Consider the following 26,310-nt stretch of genomic DNA (forward strand, 5'->3'; position numbering starts at 1 on the left):
TGCAAGTTTCAGAGAGGACTGAAGGTATAGTGGGGTTGGAGATCCCAGCTGATGAGGAGCAAGGAGAGGTCTGCTTTGTTCTTTGGTGTGGGTATTTAAGGTACGCTTGCCAACAAGCTGCATGGCAGGTCAACATATGTCTGGTCAAGCATGTGGTGCCCAAGCGGCTGATGTTTTGCCCATGTGAGATAAGCTTGAGACATGTTGCAAATAGCAGTGGTGTGATCTGATGCACTCCTCTCAAAATAGCCCACACCAAAGAACTTTTGGAATAACGCTCAGAGGCAGCACCTTGCACAGGCGGAGCTCTGCGGTGTGATTCAGTCGGTGTGCTGCCTTTAAGCTGTCCCCCGGAGGGCATCCTGCCTTGTTGGAGATGTGCCTCCTCCTCCTCTCTCATATCAGGCACCCAGGTGGAGTTAGTGACCTCATCATCCCCTCCCTCTTCATCACTGGAGCATACCTGACAGTATGCTGCAGCTGGTGGAACATGACTGCCAGATTGCTGTCCTTCTTGAGCATCCCCTCTCTCTGGGCTCATACTACGGCCTTCCTCTAGCTGGGTATCATCATCAGAGCCTTCAAAACACTGGGCATCCTCCTGGAGCATGTACCCAACACTGTGCTCAAACAGTTCGGGTGACTCCTCAGGATGACATGGTGGGTCTAGGGAAGGAGTGACTGATGACACTGAGGGGAGGGAAGAGGATGCGTTGGCAGCTGCTTTACCAGTACCCTGAGCCTGGGTGAGAGAGGATGAGGAGGGCTTGGTCATCCACTTTACCAAGTCTTCTGCATGTTGTGGCTCGACACGTCCAGCTGCCGAAAATAAGGACAAGCGTGTCCCATGGCCACGTGCTGATGACGTTGCACCGTGTCCACGACCAGCACTGTTACCTCTAGACACAGAGCCTGCTTGCCCTCTTTTATTGGCTCGTGACTGTCTGCCTCTTCATGTTGGCCTGCCAGACATACTAATGGCCTGCAGGGAGATGAGAACACCAGCAATTGGGGTAGCTTTAGGTGCACACTGAGCAGATGACACAGTACACCAACTGTAATTACTGCAGCTGTCTGCCTGTGGTATAGGATCTGAAGAACACGAGCAATTGGGGTAGCTTCAGGTGTATAGTGTGCAGGTGGCACAATACACCAACTCTAACTGCTGCAGCTGCCTGTGGTATAGGAACAGAACAACACTAGCAATTGGGGGTAGCTTCAATTGTATACTGTGCAGGAGGCCCAATACACCCACTGTAAGTGCTGCAGCTGCCTGTGGTATAGGAACAGAACAACACAAGCAATTGGGTTAGCTTCAGGTGTATACTGTGCAGGAGGCCCAATACACCCACTGTAACTGCTGCAGCTGCCTGTGGTATAGGAACAGAACAACACAGCAATTGGGGGTAGCTTCAGGTTTATACTGTGCAGGTGGCACAATACACCCACTGTAACTTCTGCAGCTGCCTGTGGTATAGGAACAGAACAACACTAGCAATTGAGGTTAGCTTCAGGTGTATACTGTGCAGGAGGCCCAATACACCCACTGTAACTGCTGCAGCTGCCTGTGGTATAGGAACAGAACAACATCAGCAATTGGGGGTAGCTTCAGGTGTATACTGTGCAGGTGCCACAATACACCCATTGTAACTGCTGCAGCTGCCTGTGGTATAGGAACAGAACAACACCAGCAATTGGGGGTAGCTTCAGGTGTATACTGTGCAGGTGGCACAATACACCAACTCTAACTGCACTAGGTTCAATCACAAGAAAAGAAGACACTGTCCCTGCCTATCCTTCTCTCTCTCTGAACGCCACAACACACTACACAAGGCCTCTGCGCAGGCGGCCTTATATAGTGTGTGGCATGTACTAAACCCCCTGAGCTATAATTGGCCACAGGCAGGATTAGGGCTCTCCTCGCTGCCGGCGTTGTGATTGGCCAAGCATGCGGGTCACAGTGCATGCTAGGCCAATCATCAACCAGCAATGCACTCCAATGGCGCAGTGCATTGTGGGCTCTGAGCGCCACACGAATATGGCGTGAACGGCCCACAAAGTTCTGGCTTCGCCGAACGGGCGAACAGCTGGTGTTCGAAGAGACAGCCAGCTAATCCCTAGTTGGCACTATAGTAACCCTGTATAACAATAACATGTACAGGTCTGACTAAACACATTGCAGCACATAATTGTGAAGGAACCTCAAAATGAGCAGTTTTTGTATGAGATATGAATGGGCTTGTTTTTCATTTGATACCACACAATTATTTGCAATTCTATTTCTATACACTTCCAAAAAATGTTTTATTTTATTCTGTATCAGTGTTGTAAATGTACAGTATGTGGTCTCAGTATTGCAGCAGTTAAATGCTTACTCCAATGTCTGTCTTCTACCTGACTTAAAAAAAATAAGTTTACACGGTACCAGTTAATATTATATTTTTGGTAAATGCTATTTAATCAAATAGCTCAACTTAAACCATTTTCTGTCACTCACAAATCAAGATCATGACATCTTATGTTAGCATCTGAGATATTTGGACATTATTCTCGAAATGGGTATCACTGACAGTTTCCATGGTGACCATGTTACAGGCACAGATGGGTTACCTCCTCTGCAGACTGTTCCTGAAAGTGCAGCTTAGATACAGTGAAATCTAATGGCTGTTTGTTTGCTTAGTGATCAGACAGCAGCTAATACTGAAATCATCCAGTTATTCATTTATAATCTCTAATGTGCTCACTGGGGAGGAGTTAACAGGACCAAGCCTCAGTGCAGCAAGAAGAGAGAGCATTCCACCATAGAGACAACACTAAGAAGAGGACCTCAGAGGGTGAACATTGGGGACAACAGGAAAGGATCATTTAGCAGACTGGTAAGATTTGAGCTCTGTATTGTGTTTGTTTTATTTTATGAGATCTATCTATCCATAAATCTATCTATCTATCTATCTATCTATCTATCTATCTATCTATCTATCTATCTATCTATCTATCTATCTATCTATCTATCCACCTGTTTGTCTACCCCTTTCTATCTGTATCTCTCTCTATACCTTTTTGCTTTCTTTTGTGAGATATATCTTTATACCGAATAGTGTATAAAGCAGGGCCATGTTTCTATTTTAGAATTAGAGGGTAATATCCACAAAAGCAAGAAAACAGTCTAATAGAGAAGCAGCAACATGCAAGGATAGAAAGACATCTGTAATATTATGTCACCATGATAATATACTGTATGTCCAGCATCCATGTAAAGCTTACCTAAAACTTATGTATCCTCAAAGGATAATCGTATTTATTTTATACACGCAAAATAAAGCTGCTTTTTTTTTTATAATCTTAATGTATTTTTGTTGGCTGTTTTTCAGTTGACCTATCTTTGCAGATCTGGCTGGAAATGACCCATTTTTTCTCACATTGAATTCCTGTGCTGTTTGCTCTGTCATTTGACAGGCATTTTCATCTCTTGCAGAACATCAATCTCAAGGGACCAAAATCACCTACATTCAGTGAACTACCAAATAATGTATGATACATGCATAGGAAAATAAGATACATTTGGATAGAGTAAAATATGGTATTCACAAATCAGCCAAAATCTAAAACCAGACAAAAGCCAGAAACAATATTCTTTATAAAACATTGCATTCCCTGGATCAACTACTCCCGGTGTTATAACCTATATATGTTAGTAATAATTTATATTTTGTCCATTTAGGAATGCATATAGCTTATTTTTTATTTTTTTAACAAGAAAATCTAACTTATTTTTAAAACAATCTACTGAGCTAGCCAGAACTAATTCTTGAGGGAATCTAACTCTTGAGGTGTTGCACCCTTTACCACTGAGCAGGGGTAGGTGACCCCCCCCCCCCCCCCAGGTGACTAATGCCTTGTACACACGGTCAGAAATTCAGACGGAGAAGGTCCGATCGGATGATATTGTCGGAAAATCCGATCGTGTGTGGGCTCTATCTGACTTTTTCCGTTGGAAATTCCGACGGAAAAAATTTGAGAGCAGGATCTCAAACTTTCCGCCAAAAAAATCCGATCTGACCTTTTCTGATCGTTTGTAGAGAATTCCGACAAAGTGCCACGCATGCTCAGATCAGATTACAAGACCAAAGTTATTGGCTACTAGCCTCAACGTAGTCCCATCGTAACGAACAAACCTCATCATCCAATGGTGTCCATGGATGTCCTCCCAGAATCTTGCTCTCGCGTGCCCACTGGGGTGCGCACCCGGGAACATCCACGACCAGCGGGTCATCCGGATCACGGTAAACAGCTGCTGATAGCGGCTGTTTACCACATGATCGCTCTGTCAAATGACAGACTGATCACTTGCAAACAAACCTGGCATCAGGTCATAACAGCGGTTGCTCCCTCCCCTGTCTGTACCGATCCGTACAATGCAAGGGGAGAGGGGGAGAGGGAGAAAGATTGCAGCAGCGCTGTGGACTGGATGTGTAGTGCCCACAGCGCTGCTCTTTGACAATAATATGCAGTACTCTGCCCATACTCTGCAACACTGTGCAACACTGTGCAATACTGTGCAATACTCTGCCAATACTCTGCAATAATCTGCCAATACTCAGCAATAAATTTGCAAAGAAATAAATATATATAAAAAACCCAGCGGTGATTAAATACCACCAAAAGAAAGCTCTATTTGTGTGAAAAAAAGGACAAAAATGTAATTTGGGTACAGTGTTGAATGACTGAGTAATTGTCATTAAAAGTGTGAGAGCACCGAAGGCTGAAAATTGGTCTGGTTAGGAAGGGGGTTTAAGTGCCCAGTGGTCAAGTGGTTAAAGTGAATAACTCAACACCAAGTTCACTATATGGACCACTTATTGTATTTAAACATGTTGATCATATCCCTCTTAATCTCCTCTTCTTAAGAGGGAATACATTCAGTTCCTGTAATCTTCTGTCATAGCTGAGCTCCTCCATGCCTCTTATCAGTTTGCCTTTCTCTGCATTTTCTCCAGTTCCCCGATATCCTTTTTGAGAACTGGTGCCCAAAACTGAACTGCATATTCCAGATGAGGTCTTACTAGTTAAAAGGTGGAAATAAATATATTATTCTACATTTCGACAATGATTCAAATCTAACAAACAAAAACAACCTGATGTATACTTATACTGTAAGATTGATCTTTACGTGGGAAATATTATTAAAGAAAAATCAGTGGGGGTGCGCTATACCCACGCAGCAAACCCACTATGATTTAAAACTTAACTTTTATTCACAACTGTCTAAAAATTCATATAGCAGAAAATGAAAGAAAGTAATAAGAATGCCAGGTGTATAATCTTATAGGGCAATAGAGAATTGGTGCAAAAATACAAAGTGATGGAACAGATATATAGCACCCTCCTAGGTAGGATGATAAGATGTGCATAATTCAGTGTAGTGTGGTTTCCTGCCTAACAGGAGACTGTTAGGTAAAACATAGCAACTTTCCTGCCAACAGGAAAGCTACATTATTGAGCTAGGGAATCCTGTGCTGTTTCTGTATTGGCTCCTCTGTATCCATGCAACTTTGGAAGTTGCTAAATGAAAAGGAGTGACTCATGCAGATCAGCATGAATATGGATGCCATCCCAGCCAATTACAAGCATAGGGGCCCCTCGGCATGCTGGGAAGGACACAGGAAGTGGTCTGTTCCTGGAGAGGAAAGTCCAGCTGAGGAGGGGGTTGCTGTGCCCTCCTCAGCACCTGCTGCCATGTGGCCTCCAGTTGAGAGCCTGAGAGCTAAAATGCTGACCAGAGTTTTCTGAAGAGCTGAGTGAGGAGGAGCCATGCCTGGAGATCTGTCTGGGATCACTGGAGGGTGCTGCTGGAGCATTGGAAAGAGGCTACCATTCGGTCCATAGGCCTTCTAGTACAGACTGTAAAGATCTTGGGGCCTGGTTCTTTGGCTACCCCTCTGTGCTAGAAAAGTCAGCTACTTGGTTCAGCAGAAAGGGGATACTGGTTAGTGTCCTGAAGAGCAACCATCCATTATTCCCATTATTCCTGCATAGGATTTGCTCAATAGTGTACAATGTATTATGCAGTAACTCCACAGTTCACTTAAAAAAAACTGTACTGCTTGTAATTAGTTGAATTCATAGTATCCCACTACATTCCCTTCAATATCCAAGTTCCACAATAAAATACCAAAAATAACCAAAACCTCTAGAGTGATCACTGAAGAAATGCAACTTTGCACCTGTTGTGGAAGGAAATACTGTCTGGCTGCAAGAGTTGAAATAGGAGAAGATCTGGGTAATACATCTAGTGGCTCATACGGGGGTAGCACTACAGATAGACTGCCTTCATTATAGGGATGTAGCACTACACCCACAGGAGTTGCTATTGTCCCGGGTCCCCACTGCTGCACAGCCAGTCACACAGCATTTCCTTCATGCACTCCAATGCAGGGACCGGTTATCAGCTTTTTTTTATGTTTTATTAGGGGTTACATAGTTACATAGTAGGCGAGGTTGAAAAAAGGCACAAATCCATCAAGATATGTCAGTATGATATGTCAGTATTACAATGTATATCCCTGTATTTTGCGGCCGTTCAGGTGCTTATCTAATAGATTCTTGAATCTATTGATAATCCCCCGCATAGACCACCGCCTGTGGAAGGGAATTCCACATCCTTGCCGCTCTTACAGTAAAGAACCCTCTACGTAGTTTAGGTTAAACCTAATTTCTTCTAATTTTAAGTGGCCCCCTGTCTTGTTAAACTCCCTTCCCCGAAAAAGTTTTATCCCTATTGTAGAGTCACCAGTACAGTATTTATAAATTGAAGTCATATCCCCTCTCAAGCGTCTCTACTCCAGAGAGAATAAGTTCAGTGCTTGCAACCTTTCCTCATAACTAATTTCCTCCAGACCCTTTATTAGCTTTGTTGCCCTTCTTTGTTTCCCTCCATTTCCAGTACATCCTTCCTGAGGACTGGTGCCAAGAACTGGACAGCATGCTCTAGGTGCGGCCAGACCAGAGTCTTGTAGAGCGGGAGAATTATCGTTTTATCTCTGGAGTTGATCCCCTTTTTAATGCATGCCAATATTCTGTTGGGTTTGTTAGCAGCAGCTTGGCATTGAATGCCATTACTGAGCCTATCATCTACTAGGACCCCCAGGTCCTTTTCCATCCTAGTTTCCCCAGAGGTTCTCCCCCCAGTGTATAGATTGCATTAATATTTTTGCCACCCAAATGCATTATTTTACATGTTTCTACATTAAATCTCATTTGCCATATAGTTGCCCACCCCATTCATTTGTTCAGATCTTTTTGCAAGGTTTCCACATCCTGCGGAAAAGTTATCCTTGCTTAGTTTAGTATCAGGTTGATAACTTGGATGGTGTAGGGAATTATGGGATGCCCAACTTAAAAAAAAATCTCCAGAACTATGAACAAAAGGGACAATTCATCCCCATTTACAAAAGTCCACTCTTCCTTACACCTGCGCAAACTTGGTTTTCTCAGCAAAACACCTGCTGCTCTCTCTTGAGGGAACTAACAGTTTTTTGTTAATGCAGCAAAGGCCCATTACAGGCAGGAACTCTCAATCTCTTGACAAAGTATTGCAGTGATCAAACAGCATGACATTCCTCCTTCTGCTTCCCTTGTGGCCACTGATCCCAGCTCCACTTGCTTGCAGAAATTGCTAGCCCACCCGGCTGCCACCAGCCACTCCTGTCTGATATTCCTCAGTCTTCCTGAATGACTTTCTGCCCTAGTCCTGGGACACTTCCATGGAGATTTCCCCCAGCAAGGGTGAAGACTAAGCCCACTGCTATTTTCAGAGAGCACTGTTACAGCTGACAGTCTCTCCCCTGTTGTATTCCCTGCTCAGTGCTGATCTTTACCCACTGTCTTTTGCTCTGTCCTGCTGCCTCTCCTGAAGGTTCTCCTCCACCTGCCTTCTGAGGTGGGATCCTTCTAGGCCAGCTATTCCGAGCCTCCAGCCCGAGGTATAATCCCTCCCCAGATGGGAGTTCCCTCAAGGGCCACCGACAGCCTCTCCTCAGCACTCCATCTCCATCTTCTACTCGACTCCCCAGCTGGAATGGCCCATATCTTGTTATGGGGTTGTGTCTGCCCCCTGCCAGGCCACTTCTGGGGGTTGGCTGAGGCCCTATAAACATTAATGGCAGCTCCTCCTAACCCATGCCCTCTAGTTTTAGAAGGTTCTCCAACCTTCCCGACCCCAGGGGGAGGCCATAAAGAACTGACAGGATAAGTCACCCAGCTCTGAACTCTTGTGAACCCTGACACAATTAAAACTCTGGCGGAGGCTCTTTACCATGTGATCAGTCGTGTCCAATCACGGCTGATCACGATGTCAACAGGAAAAGCCGATGATCAGCTTTTCCTCACTTGCGTCTGACAGTTGCGAGTAGAGGAGAGCCGATCGGCGGCTCTCCTGACAGGGGGGGTCTGCGGTGATTGTTTATCAGCGCAGCGCCCCCTTAGATGCCCACACTGGACCACCAGGGACTCCACTAGGACCACCAGGGAAGTGGGCAACCTGTGGATGGCCAGGTATGTACCCTCTGAACAGCCACATGTGCAAATGATGCCCAATCTGTGCCAGTCAGTGCCCACAAATGGGCACTGACTGGCACCATCCTGTACCAGTGTCATCAGTGCCACCCATCACACAGCAATGCCACCCATCAGTGTCATCAGTGCCACCCATCAGTGTCCAGCAGGGGCACCTATCAGTGCCCATCCATGCCACCTATCTGTGCCACCCATAAGTGCCCATCAGTGCCACCCATGAGTGCCCATCAGTGCCGCCTATGAGTGCCCAGTAGTGCCACCTATGAGTGCCCATCAGTGCTGCATACCAGTGCCACCTATCAGTGCCACCTATCAGTGCCCATCAGTGGGCGTCAGTGCCACCTCATCGGTGCCCATCAGTACAGCCATATCAGTGCCCGTCATTGAAGAAAACGTATTTATAAATAAGTTTAACAGAAACAAAGAAAAACCACCAAAATAAAGCTCTATTTGTGGGAACAAAATGCAAAAAATTCTGTACAGTGTAGCATGACCGCGCAATTGTCATTCAAAGTGCGACAGCGCTGAAAGCTGAAAATTGGTCTGCGAAGGAAGGTGTCTAAGTGCCTGGTATTGAAGTGGTTAAACATAAGTCAGGGCATTGAAAGATGATGTCATCTCTCTGCTCCCTACCGCACCTCCGACACTGAGGCTGACAGGACACCGATTGTGATGGTGGAAGAGAGGTGATGCGGTGGCGGAGAGAGATGATGTAATCTCTGCTTGCCCGCTCACTTCTTCCATCCACCAATCTCATAAGCTGGCCGCTCAGCTGTCCCATTCCGCCCGCCCCGGCTCTCTTATGCCGGCCGCCCCACTCTTTCATGCCTGCCTGCCCAGGTGTCTCATGCTGGTCGCCTGCGCACATGGCCCAGCTGCAGAAAGGCCAAGGCCCGGTAGTGGGCTGTGGCGTGGGGGTTTGACAACCCCTGATCTACAGAGTACATGCATCCAGTAGGTCCGACGTAGGGACAAGGTAAGTAAGTGTACAAGGATACTGTGGTATAATCCAGAGTGTGGCTCGGGGTTACCGCTTTTGGTACTGAAAATTAACCCTGAGCCACACTTGAGATTACCACTAGGGAGGTTATGCATGAAACATAGCACATTCCCACCTAGTGGCAGAAATACTAATCACAATATAATATATTAGAATGGTTAGCACAATTTCGTGAACTGTCTTAGCTATATGTCGGTCCTTTAAATGGCTGCCGGATGGCGGGGAACCGATGCGTGTGGCCGAGGGTCACAACGACCGCCAGCCACGAGCGATCGCTAGCACGAGAGTCAGAACAAGGACATGTGTGTGTAAACACACAAATCCCTGTTCTGTGGAGAGACAGCCTGTTCCTACTAGCTAGAACAACTAATTAGTTCCATCCCTCCACAGTTAGAAACACAAACGAGGGAACACATTTAACCCCTTGACCGCCCCCCCTAGTGTAAACCCCTTCCCTGCCAGTCACATTTATACCGTAATCAGTGCATTTTTATAGCACTGATCGCTGTATACATGTCAATGGTTTCACAAATGTGTCAAAAGTGTCCGATCTGTCTGCCGCAATGTCGCAGTACCGCTAAAAATTTCTGATCACCGCCATTACTGGGTAAATAAAAATAAAAATAAAAATGCCATAAATCTATTCCATAGTTTGTAAACTCTATAATTTTTGTGAAAACCAATCAATATAAGCTTATTGCGATTTTTTTTAGAAGAATATATATTGGCCAAAGCTGATGAAGAAATTTGATTTTTAAAAACATTTTTGGGGATATTTATTATAGCAAAAAGTAAACGTTATTGTTTTTTTCCAAAATTGTCACTTTTTTGTTTATAGCGCAAAAAATAAAGAATGCAGAGGTGATCAAATACCATCAAAAGAAAGCTCTATTTGTGGGGGGAAAAAATAACATTAATTTTGTCTGGGTACAGTGCCAAACGATCGCGCAATTGTCAGTTAAAGCGGTGCAGTGCCATATCGCAAAAAAATGGCTTGGTCATTAAGCGAGCAAATCTAACAGGAAAGATAACAAGGAAATAGAGAATTCCTTACAATGAAAGCCTGTGGAAGATAGGCAGACCATAAGAGTATTAGCAAACTATCTTTGGATGATTTGATCTCTTGAAATCAATGTTTTAGGTCTAGCTTGACAATTTTTTTTTAGATTATATTGTTTGCTGTTTCCAATCTTGATGTTCAGAATTTTTATGCTTTATTCCCCAGCTATCTGAAAATGCGAATAAGTTCAGCTCTGTGTTGCTCAGTCCTGCTGTTAGTGGCACTTCTCACTCAAAATGTTACAGCCAAAGGTGGTCGAGGAGGAGCAAGAGGAGGAGCCAGAGGATCATCACGTGGGACATCTCGAGTTCGTGCAAAGAGCTCATCACGTTATGGTTCATTTAGGGTGGCTACGGGAGCAGCAGCTGCAGGAGCAGTGGCGGGAGCAGCAGCTGGAATGGCTGGGAGGAGAAGGTGGAGATATGATGACAGTTCAGAAGACAGGATGCAGGGGGGTAACCGCACAGATGAAGGCATCTACAGCTACAGGGCATGGACCTCTGGGGCTAAAACCCTCTCTGCAAGCCTTGCCATCACTTTGACCCCTCTTTTTACAACCAGTGTTAAGTTTTATTATTTCTAAAAGCTATCTCTTTGCCACGGGGTGTAAGCCGCAATGCTGAGGAAGTGTTTTCTTTAAACAAGCAGTACTCCAATTGTTTTGCCAGCAAGTCTATTCTGGAATATAGAAAATCTCTAGTTGCTAACCCTAGTTGCTAAGAGAAAAAAAAATGATCATCAGACAAAGATTATATGGTTCATCTATGCCAGAAAAAATACTAACTGCATAAACTCAACCTGAAAATCTATTCACAATAAAGGCCGCAATTAAGTTCTTTAACATAGAGGAGGATTGGTCTTCTAATCTCACATCTGAGTGCTGCTTTGGTTATGCTGGAATACATTGGAAAAGAAAAATCTACAATACGTGGCTTCCTTATTACCCGTTTGATTTAATTATTCTAATCAACAATAATACTCTCTTATATCCATGGAAACTCTGTTCATGTAAGGTGTACTAATTCTGAAACCTTTTCCTTCTGACTACTAGCTGTGTTGACCAATATTTCTCACTGCCAACCTTTTTTATTAATGCTAAATGGAATATTCACCCCCACTCTTTCAAGTGTAGGTGTACAATATATCATATTTTTGACTATTTTGTGGCAAGGAATAATTTACATTAAAACAAAATGTTCTGGTTATGCAAACTGCCATGCATAATGCACACAAATATTATTATTTAATAACCCTATGGGCCTGATTAACTAGACCATGAAGTGAGGTGTAACCCATGATCACTTCAAACAGCAGCCATTGGTATGGAAAGCTCTATTTTATACGTTTATATAAACCATTGTGTCTTACTGCATGCAGTTTCCTTAAACTATTTCTTTTTTGCAACTCTGTTGCAAAGTTTTACCTACCTGGAGATCCTGCTAGTAACAACACTTTCTGCTGCATGCTGGCAAATATAAGCCACTGCCTTGCAATTAGCAGCATCATTGTCAGCCAACCATGGATGCTATCAGACAACTTAAAAAATGCACATGGCAGGCTAACAGTGTTGCTTCTTATTGTGGGGCAGTACCTTAGCATTGTCAGCCTGCAACAGGCAAAGACCTCCAGCTAAGAAACTTTCAACACCCATCAGATTCATAAAAACAATTTGCTTAAAGGCATGGTAAACATTCTTAGCTGACAGATAAAATGTGTGATGATCGTGTAATTTCAAAGGGTAATCTGTTGTTCTGTAGGCACAGACTATAGTAAAGTAAATCTTCACATTCTTGTTTCAGCAGTTTCCATTTGTGTCAAAACATGAGGCATGCAGAAAGACACTGTCCAGGTTTAATGCATGACCTTTGTCTGTAGTGTGAGACCTGACACTTCCTGTGAATAAGTTAAATGTCCTACAATCCCTGGCTCCATCAGTCGAGTGCAGATGAGAGCTACACTATATTCAGTTCGGACACAGACACAAGCAGATTGCATGTGTGAACCCTCTGTACGTGTTTCATCACATTCATCAGCTCTTTTACATCGGTGATGCAAGGGGGTCGGGGGGGAGTCATGCATCTAGATGCTGTGCAACTTGGAACACAAGGACCAGCTAGCTGCAGCAATACATGCACATAGGGGAATGGATCAGCCATGACGCTACAAACCGTAGCCCGAACACGTGAGCCTATAATTAGAAGGTGAGGCAAACAAACAATACATGGAATATAAATACACTAATACCTAGTAGAGCAAAAACATTACGACGTGTACAATGACTTTAAGATAACTGTATACATTGAGGCATGATGTCAAACACACTGAAACATATTTAGGATACACTTTTATTCCCCTGCACATTTGGATGTGTGTGTGAAAGTCACCCCTGTTCATAATTTCAATCAGGCCTTACTGTATACATCTTTGTTATGATGCAGCAACAATATATGGAGTTGCAGCTTCTACTGTGCATGTAAAAGGCATAGGCATCTTTTCTTTTGACCTCACTTACTACAAAAATTTCTGAAGGTGCTCAAAAGATGTTGAGGTATAGTTTTCTTTATGCTATACTATCTATATACTGTAAACACAGTCCTGAAGGTGATTGTATGATAAATGAATATTTATTATTGTGTGTGCTTTTATTCCTTGCTTTGTTCCATGCTGCTGCCACATTCTTCATCAGTTTTCATTTTCTGGCAAGGTTGGCAAGGAGGCAGTAGCCAACACTGATGACAGTTTGGAGGCAACTGGGGATAAAATCAGTCCCAGCCATTGAGTACTCGGGTAAATATACAGTATCTTACAAAAGTGAGTACACCCCTCACATTTTTGTAAATATTTTATTCTATCTTTTCATGTGACAACACTGAAGAAATGACACTTTGCTACAATGTAAATTAGCTAGTGTACAGCTTGTATAACAGTGTAAATTTGCCATCTCCTCAAAATAACTCAACACACAGCCATTAATGTCTAAACCGCTGGCAACAAAAGTGAGTACACTCCTAAGTGAAAATGTCCAAATTGGACCCAAAATGTCAATATTTTGTGTGACCACCATTATTTTCCAGCACTGCCTTAACCCTCTTGGGCAGGGGTCTTCAAACTACGGCCCACCAGTTGTTCAGGAACTACAATTCCCATCATGCCTAGTCATGTCTGTGAATATTAGAGGTTTACAATGCCTCATGGGACGTGTAGTTCTGCAACAGCTGGAGGATAGTTTGAGGATCCCTGCTCTTGGGCATGGCATTCACCAGAGCTTCACAAGTTGCCACTGGAATCCTCTTTCATGCCTCCATGACATCATGGAGCTCGTAGATGTCATAGACCATGCGCTCCTCCACCTTCTGTTTGAGGATGCCCCACAGATGCTCAATAGGATTTAGATCTGGAGGCATGCTTGGCCAATCCGTCACTTTCACCCTCAGCTTCTTAAGCAAAGCAGTGGTCATCTTGGAGGTGTGTTTGGGGTCTTTATCATGTTGAAGTACTGTCCTGCGGCCCAGTCTCTGAAGGGAAGGGGATCATGCTCTGTTTCAGTATCTCACATTACATGTTGGCATTCATGGTTCCCTCAATGAACTGTAGCTCCCCAGTGCTGACAGCACTCATGCAGCCCCAGGCCATGACACTCCCATCAGCATGCTTGACTGTAGGTAAAGCAAACTTGTCTTTGTACTCCTCACCTGGCTGCCGCCACACACGCTTGACACCATCTGAACCAAATACGTTTATCTTGGTCTCAACAGACCACAGGACATGGTTCCACTAATCCATGTCCTTAGTCTGCTTGTCTTCAGCAAACTGTTTGCAGGCTTTCTTGTGCATCATCTTTAGAAGATGCTTCCTTCTGGAACGACAGCCATGCAGGCCAATTTGATGCAGTGTGCGACACATGGTCTGAGCACTGACAGGCTGACCCCCCCCCATCCCTTCAACCTCTGCAGCAATGCTGGCAGCACTCATACATCTATTTTCCAAAGACAACCTCTGCATATGTCGCTGAGCACATGCACTCAACTTCTTTAGTCGACCATGGCAAGGCCTGTTTTGAGTGGAACCTGTCCTGTTAAACCGCTGTATGGTCTTAACACCTATAGTGTAGGCCATCTTTATGTAGAGCAACAATTCTTTTTCAGATCCTCAGAGAGTTCCTTGCCATGAGATGCCATGTTGAACTTCCATTAACCAGTATGAGAGATTGAGAGCGATAACACCAAATTTAATACACCTGCTCTCCTTTCACACCTGATACCTTGTAACACTGAGTCACATGACACTGGGGAGGGAAAATAGCTAATTGGGCCCAATTTAGACATTTTCACTTAGGGGTGTATTTACTTTTGTTGCCAGCAGTTCAGACATTAATGGCTGTGTGTTGAGTTATTTTGAGAGCAAATTTACACTGTTAAAACAAGCTGTACACTCTCTACTTTACATTGTAACAATGTGTAATTTCTTCAGTGTTGTCACATGAATAGATATAATAAAATATTTACAAAAATGTGTGGAGTGTACTCACTATTGTGAGATACTGGAAAGGGAGAGGTAAGATGAATGTGTTAATTGCATTTCTCCATGCTGCACTTTACAAGATCCAGCTATCTGAAACTGTCTAGATCCCAGCCTTACCGTTAGCTCAGTGCCTGTGATTTTATTCATGGAATAATCAGCAATAAAAGTTGAATCTATATACTATTAAATAGCAGGGATAGGAACTAGAAAGTAGATTGGCTAGAAGCATTGGGCTAACACTACCACTGCACTCTGGGCACAGCTTCCAGAGTATTATCTTGGAAAGAATAGCATAGAGGTACCGTAATTGTAACTAACACATAAGGCTCCATGCACACTGGCTTAAAAAATGTTGCTTCTACAGGAGTTGTGTGTTCTGCTTGTAGAAGCAGCTCAATGTTTTATGTGTCCGTGCACATTAGGACCATAAGAGGCATAGGTTTAGAGGCAGGAAAAAAAAAAACTTCTGGTTCACTTTCTGATTGGAGGCAGAAAAAATAATAATGTAAAACTCTCCTAAACTTCATACAAAAAATATTCTGTGTATGCGTTTTATACTCTCGAGAGAACACACTTTTTTTTAAGCCCAGTGTGCATGGAGCCTAACACCTATATGCTGCTGCCTTTAGCATTATAATTCTCCTAGAGTTCTGCTTATAAGTTTGGTAAATGAGCCAAACTCTATGTAGCTCAGTTCCAGGCACCACCCACCCTCCTCCCAGAGTATCCCACTTTACCCTGGAGGCCTCCCCAGTGTGTATTTCATGCTTTTGTTTGTATACTTGCTTTTTGTAGATGTCTTCAATAAGGTCATGTGATACACAGGGTCTTTTTTATCTTGCCTTATCGTCTATGTTGGGAGGTCCTTAATGATGTAGGGAATGGTGCTGACATGCTGATCTGCATCAATAGATTGAGTGCAGGGCACCATGACAAACCGCTTTTCAGAGGGTGGGTCAACAATACCCTAGACCAGGGATATGCAATTAGCGGACCTCCAGCTGTTGCAAAACTACAAGTCCCATCATGCCTCTGCCTCTGGGTGTCATGCTTGTGGCTGTTAGAGTCTTGCTATGCCTCAAGGGAATTGTAGTTCTGCAAAAGCTGGAGGTCCGCTAATTGCATATCCCTGCCCTAGACTTACAATATATCCTCAGTCTTCTGGTTTACCCCTGAATATTGGGAACATTTAGTGGCAAAAAAAAACAACAAAAAAAAAACACGTCTGTTGGGAATTGTTTTTTTTTTTTTTTTTTTACTATGGCTGGGGTACCATTTAAAAAATGCCCAGACTTTGGCTTTAAAAAATACATGAGCTATTTTTATTCAGGCTTGAAGAGGAAGTAATCCCTGCTGTTTTTTATGGCTTTTTCTTACCTGCAAAGTAAAGACATAATGTGATAGTATGCATCGCATTAGCACATTATGTTACACTTACCTGCAAACTAAGCACTCATCGTCCCCGCTGGAGACCGCATCTATCTTCGCCTGTCTTCATTATGAGTCTTCGGACACCGACTCTGTGACTGCCCGGGGCCGAAGTGACGTCACGGGAGTCACCGGTCACGGCACAGAGCTCTGAAGAAATGGCACCGGTGGCAGTATATAGTAAATATTTCCTAAATGGTGCAAGTTTAGGAGATGTTTACAGTACCTATAGGTAAGCCTTATTATAATAGGCTTACCTATACGTACAAACATTAGAGGGACGTTTACGTTCTCTTTAAAAAAAAAATTGAATTGCTTTTGGTAGAAGATTGCTTTATTTTCCCTGCACCTGAGTCATATATGTATGAAATGATGAAAGATATGCAGAATTTATCTGGAGAAATGAAACCTTGTATGTAAACCATTCTTGCCGGAAAAAAGGGGGACCACCTGGTCAGTTAATGTAACCAGATATTAAGTCCAGGTAAAACAGTCCCCCATAATAGCAGATAATTTGTACTGACAGGGTGCCAATTTGATATGTATGTTAACAGTTGAAAGATGAATAAGGATAACCAGTGCAGATATAACGGCAGTCTCAAGGGACATGTATTCAGATCTCACATAATTTGAATGTTCTCTTACATAGCCAAGTTATATGGTATTGTACTTCTCAGCGCTGTTGCCAATCCGTGAGTCCTGTAATTAGGTTGTCATGACATTTTGTTTTGAGGTTGTGCTCAACCTATATATTAAAAATATTTAATATTTATAAACTCACAATTAGCAAAGCTAAAGACACATGAAGTTCTATACATTACAATAATACAATTGGTTATGAATTCCTAAAAGTATAAATGACAGACATAAATGAGGAAAGTAATACATTTCTAAAACTGCATTTTTGGTATGGTATATAGTCTTATATTGTGTGGATGTGTTCAACCTTTGTTAAACAGATGGTGTGCTTTACAGTAAATTGCTAAAAAGCCAAACTTTTTATCCCAAATATTGGTGGGCGTTTCATAATAAATATGCTTTGTTGAGTTTGATCTTCCGAGTCGTATTTTGCCATATTTTCTACACAATTACAAAACCTAACATAACTCCAAAATATTGTTGTTTAATCTCTTCACAGAGAGGTAAGTGAATCCTTCTGTAGAGGAGAGTTATCAGAGCCCAAGCAGACAAAAAGCAGTAGGCACAATCTTCCATTATGGTAAGAAAACATATTGATAATGGCATGACATATTGTACCTAGTGTGGCCTTCAATTAAAAGGATATTAATGGATTAGTAGCATAGCTGCTCCGTACCCTGGTCCCTCAGACCATCTCACCCATCTCACCCAGCTTACTTGGCTCTCTTAGCTCTCCTGGTTTGCTCAACCTGTAGTCGCAGCCTCCCTGCTCCAGGCCCACTCCTTCAAAAAACAAACCAAAAAAAAAACCTGCAAAACAAAGTCATAATGAGCTAGTATGCATCTCATACTAGCTCGTTATGAAATAGTTATCTTAGAACGATGCCCTGAATTGGTGCTGGCACACAGAGTACACGGCTGACATCTTTCACATGAGCTACTTCTGGGCATGTGTGAGAGCCGCTGGTCACAGCTTGGGCCCTGAAAAACGTCACCAGCGGCCTTTTCTTTAGTGAGCATGTGCCAATGACGTTGGCAAAAGCGTATATAGTGAATATCTCCTAAACTGTGCAAGTTTAGGAGATATTTACAGTACACACAGGTAAGCCTTAATATAGACTTAACTGTAGGTACAAATGGTGTAACAGAGTTTGCAACCACTTTAATTGGGGATCTACTGGCACCCTGGACACTCTCACTCCTCTGAGACCTACAAATTCCTTCAGTCCCCTGCACTCGCCTAGTCGCCTCAGCTTTCCCATTATTCCAGACTCCCTTAGCTGTGCCAACTCTCTCAGTCCAATGGAATCTTTCCTCCAAAACGGCATACAGCACCTCTCCTAATGGGAATATGCCTGTCTCCTGGATAGAGCACACATCTGTCTCCTAAAGGAAGCCCTACATTATAGTCAAGTGCTTGCTTATAACAAGTGTGCACACCTGCATGCTCATCCAGCCTGCAGGTCTTCAGCAAGACCTAGACACAGGTATAAAGGTTCCTTCCCATCCAAATCTCTTTGAAGTCTCCAAACTCCAGACCCCAATTCGGGACGGCAAAACCTGGAGAAAACTGAAACCCCAGTCTTTTCTAATAGAGATCATTATATATATATATATATATATATATATATATATATAATATATACAGTGCCTTGTGAAAGTATTCGGCCCCCTTGAACTTTTCAACCTTTTGCCACATTTCAGGCTTCAAACATAAAGATATAAAATTTTTATTTTTTGTGAAGAATCACCAAGTGAGACACAATTGTGAAGTGGAACGAAATCTATTGGATTTTTGAAACTTTTTTAACTAATAAAAAAATTAAAAGTGGGGCGTGCAAAATTATTCGGCCCCCTTGCGTTAATACTTTGTAGAGCCACCTTTTGCTGTGATTACAGCTGCAAGTCGCTTGGGGTATGTCTCTATCAGTTTTGCACATCAAGAGACTGAAATTCTTGCCCATTCTTCCTTGCAAAACAGCTCGAGCTCAGTGAGGTTGGATGGAGAGCGTTTGTGAACAGCAGTTTTCAGCTCTTTCCACAGATTCTCGATTGGATTCAGGTCTGGACTTTGACTTGGCCATTCTAACACCTGGATACGTTTATTTGTGAACCATTCCTTTGTAGATTTTGCTGTATGTTTGGGATCATTGTCTTGTTGGAAGATAAATCTCCGGCCCAGTTTCAGGTCTTTTGCAGACTCCAACAGGTTTTCATCCAGAATGGTCCTGTATTTGGCTGCATCCATCTTCCGCTCAATTTTAACCATCTTCCCTGTCCCTGCTGAAGAAAAGCAGGCCCAAACCATGATGCTGCCACCACCATGTTTGACAGTGGGGATGGTGTGTTGAGGGTGATGAGCTGTGTTGCTTTTACGCCAAACATATCATTTTGCATTGTGGGCAAAAAGTTTGATTTTGGTTTCATCTGACCAGAGCACCTTCTTCCACATGTTTGGTGTGTCTCCCAGGTGGCTTGTGGCAAACTTTAGACGAGACTTTTTATGGATATCTTTGAGAAATGGCTTTCTTCTTGCCACTCTTCCATAAAGGCCAGATTTGTGCAGTGTACGACTGATTGTTGTCCTATGGACAGACTCTCCCACCTCAGCTGTAGTTCTCTGCAGTTCATCCAGAGTGATCATGGGCCTCTTGGCTGCATCTCTGATCAGTCTTCTCCTTGTCTGAGCTGAAAGTTTAGAGGGACGGCCAGGTCTTGGTAGATTTGCAGTGGTCTGATTCTCCTTCCATTTCAAAATGATCGCTTGCACAGTGCTCCTTGGGATGTTTAAAGCTTGGGAAATCTTTTTGGATCCAAATCCGGCTTTAAACGTTTCCACAACAGTATTACGGACCTGCCTGGTGTGTTCCTTGGTCTTCATGATGCTCTCTGCGCTTTCAACAGAACCCTGAGACTATCACAGAGCAGGTGCATTTATACAGAGACTTGATTACACACAGGTGGATTCTATTTATCACCATCAGTCATTTAGGACAACATTGGATCATTCAGAGATCCTCGCTGAACTTCTGGAGTGAGTTTGCTGCACTGAAAGTAAAGGGACCGAATAATTTTGCACGCACCACTTTTCAGTTTTTTATTTGCTATTAAAGTTTAAAATATCCAACAGATTTCGTTCCACTTCACAATTGTGTCCCACTTGTTTGTGATTCTTCACAAAAAATTAAAATTTTATATCTCTATGTTTGAAGCCTGAAATTTGGCAAAAGGTTGAAAAGTTCAAGGGGGCCGAATACTTTTGCAAGGCACTGTATGTGTGTAGAGTGTATATTTGTAGAGTGGGTTACAAGGCATGGTGGGTGTAGTGCAAGATAGATTCATGGGAGCCAGACACTTCTTGAATGCAAAGAGATTGTCTCTTAAAACAGAACTGTGGGAGAGAGAGTTCAGGGCCAGGACACCCATTAGTAGTTGCAATATTAATTAGCGGGACTCCGGGACTTCTATAGGTAGACATCCATGCAGGGAAAGGCATCCAGCAAGACACCACATCTGCATGTGTAGGAGTGCTGTCTCCTATGGCAACAGTCTTATAACTGTTCATAACACAAGTTGTAACAAACTCCTTTACTCCCCTATGATAACTTCTTGTAGATTTTCAGCCCCCTGAGCTCCTAGTCTCTCTCACCAGACTTGCTGGTTCACTGCCACTGAACCACGTGAGCTCTTCCAATCTTCTTACTTAGTATCTTTCTGAAGAGTCACCCCTGCTTCCCTGCTGGGTCCCTGGCTTGGCACTCCAGATACTCCACAAGTGTCAACCCACTGGCTGGGTCCTTGGCATGGCACCGGTTGAAGTTTCCCAATTCTTCACCATCCCTGGTTGGTGAGAACACTGCTCCGGTACTTGCTTCAGTTACTTACTGTGGAACCTGGTAATCAGGTGGTCAGTCCCTTAGTGGTCACAGCTTCCCCCTCTACCTCTGACCATAACATGTTCTCCGGCTGGCAGAACCGTCATTTCTGGTTGGACTGCAAGCCACAGTTCCAACCCTACGCTTCTCTCTTACTTCTGGATAGGTCCTTAGATAGCCTATCAGCCAGATGTACTCAGGATAGGCCCAAATTCCGGCCTAGCAGCCTGGGCAGCCAACAACACGTCCACCCAGACAGCCGTCCAGGTGGCAAAGAACCCCAATCACCTGACTCCACACAAATATATAGGTTCTCCCAGCAGACCAAGGGGGAAAGAAAACCCTGCCCATTGGCTGAGACACCCCATATACCCCTAATCTGTCCTTGCATCACCCTTATCTTGTCTAATGTCACCAGGTACCCACCCACCCAGCGACAGAGAAGTGCAGCAATTCCAGACTTAGGGTGAGATCAATTGATCCCTAACAAGGCAACTATACCTGGCATGTAAATTTACTAGTGGCTCTGCATAACCATCAGGGTGCTACTATTATATATATATATATATATATATATATATATATATATATACACACACACACACACACACATACATATACCATATACAGTATTATTCAAAAGTTTTAGGCAGGTATGAATAAATGCTGTAAAGCAGGGGTGTCAAGCTCAAATTCATCGGAGGCCACAGTAGTATGGTTGCCCTCAAAGGCAGGTTGTATTTGTAGGACTATGTATCCACTCTAGGGGCACGCTACGTAGAGCGCCGGGTTCAGGAGCGCATTACGTACAGAGCGCCAAGTTCAGGAACTCGCTACGTACAGAATGCCAGGTCCAAGATCGTGCTACATACAGAGTGGTGAGTTCAGGAGCGCGCTATGCACAGTGTGCAACATCTCATTTCCACCCCTCCTCCTGGGTTCTGGCCCTATATGTCTTATTTCACCAACACTTTAAAATTTTGCTTTTGAATGACTGCTAGTTATAAACACATTAAAATGTGCTACCTTCTCTAAGTCTTGGGCAATTAGGACAGAGAGACGCAAGTCCTTCCTATGTGTAACTAAGTGATGATGATTGTGGTGCCCTCACTGATAGTAAATGTAATAGATTCCTTACCTGTATTCAAAAATTGTCACAGATAGGGACCAACACTGTATTTTGAATTTGTTGTACTTTCCCTTTGTAAAAATTAATGATGCAAAAAAAAAAAAAAGCACAGCACTGCTTCTCTTCATCAAGTCATCAAAAAGCCTGCCCTAAGCTGAATGGGAGAAAAAACAAACAAACACATAGCCGGCTGGCCGGGCCGACCACGCAATGCGCTCAGCTCACAAAAAAAGACGCACGGGACGGAGGAGAGAGCAGGAGCATATGCTGTCACAAGCCGGCGCCGCTCGCGGGACTGGGGGGGATGATGTTTACTCTTGGGAGACTTGGCAATGGGAGAAACTAACAGGTGTCGCCAGAGGCCACTTAGCAAGGCCTGGTGGGCCTATATTCTATTAGCGATCCCATCACTGAAATACGTGTGGGGCAGTGGCGGAACTACCGCCATAGCGAGCCATGCGGGCGCTATGGGGCCCGCAGCCATTCTAGGGCCCGGTGAGTGGCGTTGCTAAGTGTGTGCGGGCCGCACCGGGTGACACCCGCCAGCGGGGTGACATCCCTGGGTAGCGGCAGCCGCACCACTAACACCTGTGCCTGTGCTCGAGCGCAGGCTGAGGGGCACAGCGTCGCAGACCTAAGCCACCTCCCTCCTCTCTGTTTACATCCACAGAGGAGGAGGAGCCTGCGCTCGAGCCTCGAGGAACACACCGCTGTATGGGGAGAATGTCAGCGCTGTTGTGAGGTATGTAAGGGAGGGTAGGGGGGTCTGCACTACTGAGGGGGTTCTACACTGAGGGGGGGTTTGCACTACTGAGGGGGGGGGGCTGCACTACTGAGGGGGGGCTGCACTACTGAGGGGGAGTCTGCACTGAGGGGGGTCTGCACTACTGAGGGAGGGTCTGTACTGAGGAGGATTCTGCACCACTGAAGGGGGTCTGCACTGAGGGGGAGTCTGCACTACTGAGGGGAGTCTGCACTACTGAGGGGGTTCTACACTGAGGGGGGGTTTGCACTGCTGGGGGGGGGGGCTGCACTAGTGAGGGAGGGTCTGCACTACTGAGGGGGTCTTGCACTGAGGGGGTCTTGCACTGAGGGGGAGTCTGCACTACTGAGGGGGGGGTCTGCACTACTGAGGGGGGGGGGTCTGTACTGAGGGGGGAGTCTGCACTACTGAGGGGGGAGTCTGCACTACTGAGGGGAAGTCTGCACTGCTGAGGGGTCTGCACTACTGAGGGAGGGTCTGCACTACTGAGGGGGGTCTGCACTACTGAGAGCGAGTCTGTACTGAGGGGGTCCTGCACTGAGGGGGTTGTCTGCAAAGCTGGGGGGGTCTGTACTGCTGGGGGGTCTGTAATGGGGGGTGTGGGTACTAAGGGGGATGTCTGCATTGCTGGGGGGTATCTGTACTGATGGGGGTCTGCACTGAGGTGGGGGGTGTCTGTACTGATGGGGGTCTGCACTTGGGTGGGGGGTCTGTACTGATGGGGGGTGTCTGCACTGAGGAGGGTCTGTAATGGGGGGTGTCTGTACTGCTGGGGGTCTGCACTGAGGTGGGGGGTGTCTGTACTGCTGGGGGGGTCTGCACTGAGGTGGGGGTGTCTGTACTAATGGGGGGGTCTGTAATGCTCGGGGGGTCTGCACTAAGTGGGGTGTATGTACTAAGGGGGGTGTCTGCACTGCTGGGGGGTCAGTACTACTGAGGGGGTCTGCACTGAGAGGGTTGGGTTTGCACTGCTGGGGGGGTGTCCTGCACTGCTGGGGGTGTCCTGCACTGAGGGGGGGCCTGTACTGAGGGGGATATGCATGTGTATCCTTCAGGGGCTGCATACAGTATACTGCATACTTTGTTGGTTGAAATTAATATAAGCTGTTGCCTGGGTACTGTGCTACATGAGTGTGGTAATCTGTTGTTCAATGGCATTAGTTCATTTTTTTTGGGGGGGGGGGGGGCCCATGCAACATTTTGCTATGGGGCCCTGTGATTTCTAGTTACGCCCCTGGTGTGGGGAGATGAGATGTTGTTCTGATGTGACGGTCCCCTGAGATTTTTTGCCTTACATGCCCAGCCCAGCACAGGGGTGGTGAAGGAAGTCTATGCTCTGCACTGAGTCTAATTGGAGAGATACCTTCAACTGATGGACTTTTGCACTTATATTCTTTTTTATTCATTTGAGAACGTTTATTGGGCACGTGTGTTTATGTCTTCAAGTTGTTGTTTGCACATTTCTATTTTCGAGCACTTTACAATAAGTGTATGAATTTTTCTATGTTTACAGTGGTGTGAAAAAGTGTTTGCCCCCTTCCTCATTTCCTGTTCCTTTGCATGTTTGTCACACTTAAGTGTTTCGGAACATCAAACCAATTTAAACAATAGTCAAGGACAACACAAGTAAACACAAAATGCAATTTGTAAATGAAGGTGTTTATTATTAAAGGTGAAAAAAAATCCAAACCATCATGGCCCTGTGTGAAAAAGTGATTGCCCCCCTTGTTAAAACATACTATAACTGTGGTTGTCCACACCTGAGTTCAATTTCTCTAGCCACACCCAGGCCTGATTATTGCCACACCTGTTCACAATCAAGGCATCACTTAAATAGGAGCTGCTTGACACAGTAAGGTCCACCAGAAGATCCTTAAAAGCTACACATCATGCCGAGACCCAAAGAAATTCAGGAACAATTGAGAAAGAAAGTAATTGAGATCTATCAGTCTGGAAAGGGTTATAAAGCCATTTCCAAAGCTTTGGGAATCCAGCGAACCACAGCGAGAGCCATTATCCACAAATGGCGAAGACATGGAACAGTGGTGAACCTTCCCAGGAGTGGCTGGCTGCCCAAAATTACCCCAAGAGCACAGCGACGACTCATCCAAGAGGTCACAAAAGACCCCACAACAACGTCCAAGGAACTGCAGGCCTCACTTGCCTCAGTTAAGGTCAGCGTTCATGCCTCCACCATCAGGAAAAGACTGGGCAAAAATGGCCTGCATGGCAGAGTTCCAAGGAGAAAACCACTGCTGAGCAAAAAGAACATCAAAGCTCGTCTCAATTTCTCCACAACACATCTTGATGATCCCCAAGACTTTTGGGACAACATTCTGTGGACCGATGAGACAAAAGTGGAACTCTTTGGAAGGTGTGTGTCCAAGTATATCTGGCGTAGAAGGAACACTGCATTTCATAAAAAGAACATTATACCAACAGTAAAATATGGTGGTGGTAGTGTGATGGTCTGGGGCTGTTTTGCTGCTTCAGGACCTGGAAGACTTGCCGTGATAAAAGGAACTATGAATTCTGCTGTCTACCAAGAGATCCTGAAGGAGAATGTCCGACCATCTGTTCGTGTACTCAAGCTGAAACGAACTTGGGTTCTGCAGCAGGACAATGATCCTAAACACACCAGCAAGTCCACCACCGAATGGCTGAAGAAAAACAAAATGAAGACTTTGGAGTGGCCTAGCCAAAGTCCTGACCTGAATCCTATTGAGATGTTGTGGTATGACCTTAAAAAGGCCGTTCATGCTCGAAAACCCTCTAATGTAACTGAATTAGGACAATTCTGCAAAGATGAGTGGGCCAAAATTCCTCCAGGACGCTGTAAATCACTTTTTCACACAGGGCCATGATGGTTTGGATTTTTTTTCACCTTTAATAATAAACACCTTCATTTACAAATTGCATTTTGTGTTTACTTGTGTTGTCCTTGACTATTGTTTAAATTGGTTTGATGTTCCGAAACACTTAAGTGTGACAAACATGCAAAGGAACAGGAAATGAGGAAGGGGGCAAACACTTTTTCACACCACTGTATATTTAGTTTATTCTTATTTTAATGAATTTTTTAATCGTATGAATTTATTTATGTCTATATTTAACTTAGTCTTATTTCAATAAATGTTTCTATTATTTATTTATTTATTTGTTTGACCTCAATTGTTTATACTGTGTATGCACTGATTGTGTATATGTATCGCGATTCATTTTTCACTATTATTTTCTTTTTGTTAGTGGGTGAGTTTTATTGGGGAGCGCGATTGTATTTTTTGTTTTATACACCTTATATCAGAGTCCACTATGCTCCTC

The 26,310-nt window shown here is 44.3% G+C and overlaps 1 protein-coding gene across 1 annotated transcript; it reads left to right on the top strand.

Annotated features, from left to right (window-relative positions):
• Window positions 1-2,633: 2,633 nt before the first annotated feature.
• On the top strand, window positions 2,634-17,629 carry SPRN (shadow of prion protein). The gene is made up of 2 exons (XM_077454846.1): window positions 2,634-2,876; window positions 10,800-17,629. The coding sequence occupies exon 2, from the start codon at window positions 10,810-10,812 to the stop codon at window positions 11,215-11,217; it is 408 nt and encodes a 135-aa protein (XP_077310972.1). The 5' UTR covers window positions 2,634-2,876; window positions 10,800-10,809; the 3' UTR covers window positions 11,218-17,629.
• The last annotated feature ends 8,681 nt before the right edge of the window (window positions 17,630-26,310 follow it).

The sequence above is a fragment of the Lithobates pipiens genome, unplaced genomic scaffold (genome assembly GCF_037356315.1).
Source record: "Lithobates pipiens isolate NorthernLeopardFrog02 unplaced genomic scaffold, aLitPip1_a1.2 Scaffold_25, whole genome shotgun sequence".
In the NCBI taxonomy this organism is placed as follows: domain Eukaryota; kingdom Metazoa; phylum Chordata; class Amphibia; order Anura; family Ranidae; genus Lithobates; species Lithobates pipiens.